General features: G+C 40.4%; 1 protein-coding gene across 1 annotated transcript in view; it reads right to left on the bottom strand.

Moving 5' to 3' along the window:
• Positions 1-661: 661 nt before the first annotated feature.
• LOC308377272 (ankyrin repeat domain-containing protein SOWAHA) overlaps positions 662-3,721 on the bottom strand; it is a gene marked incomplete at its 5' end in the record, with an annotated part of 19,902 nt that continues 16,842 nt past the window's right edge. The window contains 5 exons of the mRNA XM_080853855.1: positions 662-1,059; positions 1,321-1,410; positions 1,576-1,648; positions 3,090-3,182; positions 3,284-3,348. Coding sequence (XP_080709981.1) covers positions 881-1,059; positions 1,321-1,410; positions 1,576-1,648; positions 3,090-3,182; positions 3,284-3,348 — 500 coding nt within the window. The 3' untranslated portion in view covers positions 662-880. The remainder of the gene's footprint in view (positions 1,060-1,320; positions 1,411-1,575; positions 1,649-3,089; positions 3,183-3,283; positions 3,349-3,721) is intronic.

Here is a 3,721-nt window from a genome sequence, read left to right as displayed (position 1 = left end):
AAAACCCTTGGCCTTGACAACAAGCCTGCTTTTATCATGTAACACAGACAATGAATCAAGATAAGAGTGATACACCCAAACACTACTCTATGAAATGAAACTACCAGTAAATGCTAAATTTAGCCCATTGAGCTGACTGTCAAGCGACAACAAAAGTATATGGACAATACTGAATGGCTCGGCTGATAGCATCAGGAGAACCACTAAGCCTTTGAAATCAATGACAAACTCCTGTTAAGCATATAATGGGACTTCTTGGCATTTAAGCACCTCAGGTATCACTTGGTTCACATGTATCACTTGGCGAGCATATATACAAATATACATTTTTTTGTCAACATTACTTAAACTAATGGTTCTTTGCATTGTTTGTGTTTCAGAAAGGAAATGGTGAAAATATACTTGAGTCATCTCTTTTTAAAATCCTATAAAGGTCATTTTAACATATATATTTTGTTCAGTTGGATAATTATACCATTAAAAACTTGGTAATTTATAATGGATAAATATGAAACCTAAATAAACCAAGAAATCAACCTCTCTGACACAGACATATCAAAATGGTCCCCATTGTTAGCCACATCTCAACAAACTACTGTATGTGGAAAGAGTTTCCTCCTGATAAGCAAAGCTGAACAAATTTGATTTGTCTGAGCTAGGAACTGCCTAGGAATGTTTCTGGATAGAGAGTCTATGAGTGTGGGTGTGAGACATGAACATATCCAAACTGAACATGTATGGCATGGCAGTTCAATCTGTGTTGTGCAAGCAAAAAAGAACATTCTGTGCCTGTTTGAGGTGATTGTTATCTGTTTTTGTGCGAGAATAAGTCTGTGTGCTTTGGTCTTCATGTAGGTTGTGAATGGTTGATACTGGATTGTTAGCGGGAGAACTTCCTGGTCCGGAATGCAGGAATCATGAGCTGCTGGGGTGTGCTCCTCTCCTCAGGCACGGGGGCAAGCTCTTCTGCTGAACCCCACTTCTTCTTTGAGTGGAATAATGACACCAACTTCCTGTTCTTGCGCTCGCTCACCTGGACTGTATGACACTCTGGGACATCTAATTAGTAAAAAAAAAAAAAAAGTATCACCTATCTTTAAACCAACTCAGTGTAAGGGTGCATTTTAGAACTTGAATTAGAAGGAGCAAGCAACTCCAGCACACGTTCAACTAAATAAAGACCAATATGAGTTTAGCACAGAGTACAATTTGAACATATTTACACTGCTTCAACAGAGCGCATGCTTACACTATGAAGTTATCTGTGCAGTGCAGCTGTGTGCAATGAAACTGAATGTGGTTAAACGCAAGCAAACTTACGCAGCTCAGTGTCCTCATCAGCTGAGTCTCTTGGGCTTATGTAATAGTGAGCAAAATGTCCGCTGTAGTCACGCAGGTTTTCCTTTGCTCCTAGTAGGATTAGGAGACACAGGAGTATGTTGAATATGACATTTCTCAAGTATGTAGACCGCTAGCTCAGATGAGCAATGAATGATGTTAACATACATTTTCACAAAATGACTCAAATACCGCATTGTATGTGAAATATAATGGTAACTTCAGCTGTTAATTTACCATAGGTTCCTACAAGCAAGTCCATTATCTGCCGATGGCCGTGCAGGGCAGCGATGTGAAGAGGAGTATAACCCTGCACATATGCAAAAGGATAATGGAAAAATAGCTGAGCAAAACTCAAATAAAGCTGGAGTTGCATTGTCTATATAACAAGGAAGTGTTAGTGTAAGACTCACCCCCTGTCATTTCCCAGGACCAGTGCCATACAAAGGCACATGGTTAGAGATAGAGAGAGAGAGTGTGAGAGAGAGAGAGAGAGAGAGAGAGAGAGAGAGAGAGAGAGAGAGAGAGAGAGAGAGACAGAGAGAGCGAGAGAGAGAGAACATAAATTAAAACAGGTTACAACAACAAGATCTAGCTATGAACTCATAATTGACCTGGTAATTGTTCAAAATTGCGATGCTTTGAGTTGGAAAAATGAAAAGTTCTTTAGGGGAAACGTTTAACATGATGTGTGATTAATGAGCAAATGGTCTTTAGGCGACATGGAGAGCCAGTTTCTCATTTACACAGCTGCACCTAGTCTTGACCCAACCATCTAGCCCTGTGACATCAGAGGGGCGGAGAGGAGAGGCACACCCAGACACACAAGGCTGTACATCCTATGTGACACAGGAGTACACACACACACTTGTATACACACACACACACAAAGTCATATAAATAAATATAAATATTTAAATATATGTTAAGCATCATCTGTCTAATTATTATAATGAGGCATACTTTATAAATATAATGATAGTTTTGGTATTCATTACTTTTATTATTATTATGATTCTTCTTATAATAATAATTGTATTTGGTACTATTATTAGTAATTGATTTTTTTTACTTAAAATGTTGCTTTAATGTTTTGTCAGTCACTTTGGACAACAGCATATTCAATTCTAAACAGTGTAACTATATTTATACATAGACTTCCATGCCAATTCGGAGTTTGTAATTATATACTGTATACAAACGTGTCAAACATTAATCTAATCACATACACACAGGACAATAGGCACGTCACAGGACAGTTTACCACTGCCCTATGGTCACGTCACAGGACAGTTTATCACTGCCCTATGGTCACGTCACAGGACAGTTTACCACTACCCTATGGTCAGGTCGCAGGATGGACTTACATGCTGAAAAAAAAAAAAAAAAACATTTTTAGACTTCCATGAGCTATAATACAAAAGCTGAATGACATAAATGATCTTACTTCACTGCTATTCTTAAGGTTCTTAACTCCTCTTTCAATAAACCATACACACACATACACCATAGTATGTGCTTCCACACCTAATCTCAGAAATATATAATGCATTTCAGCATATTTTTGACTTGTAAGTTCACAAATCATGAGTCATATGATTTCTTTTGTCTCTCTTCTCATACAGTAGAGCATGTGTGTGTATGAGCTCTTGTCTCTCATGTAATACATAAAGCATGTGTGTATGAGCTCTTGTCTCTCATGTAATACATAAAGCATGTGTGTGTATGAGTGCAGCTGTATTATGGGTCACACTCACAGCTCTGGTGTTGATGTCCGCTCCAGCCTTAAGCATGGCCCTGGCCATGTCTTCTTTGCCATGCTTAGCGGCCCAGTGCAGAGCTGTCTGGCCAGCGGAAAGGAGAGGGGCACATGAGAGCAGAACACCACACATTCATACACGTCACAAACACAAAGAACAGAGACCCAGGTCTGAGTCTGGCTCACAGGGAAGTAGAATGAGCCATAAGGGTCAGGCTCGTGTTGCAAAGGCATGCTGTAGTAAAAGCGGTCTGGAGCACCATTTTACATAGGTATGCACTGTGCTGAGACACATTCTGGACAGATGTAAAGGCTTAAGGCCATTCCCATATCAAGCCCGGGGGGGCACTGGTTGTAAGATACAATTGGACAGTGCTGGGAGCAACCAGCTGTGCACAGAGGGAGAGGGACAGGGTGAGGGGGTGACAGTTTCCTGCAGTCTAATGACAGCCTAATTACAAAACAACAAACCAGTCAGCCCACTCTGGGAGTGTGTATGTGTGTGTATGTGTGCGTGTGTGGTAGGGGGATTAGCTGCCGTCACAGAGAAGATTGATGATGTTAGTGTGACCCTCTGATGGAAGACACACCCAGCAAACAGCCTGTCGTCAGAGCATGTCAACA

This window comes from Sprattus sprattus (genome assembly GCF_963457725.1).
Source record: "Sprattus sprattus genome assembly, chromosome: 16".
Lineage (NCBI taxonomy): Eukaryota > Metazoa > Chordata > Actinopteri > Clupeiformes > Clupeidae > Sprattus > Sprattus sprattus.
The sequence above is the reverse complement of the archived record's forward strand: the minus strand, read 5'-3'. Positions and strand labels throughout refer to the sequence as shown.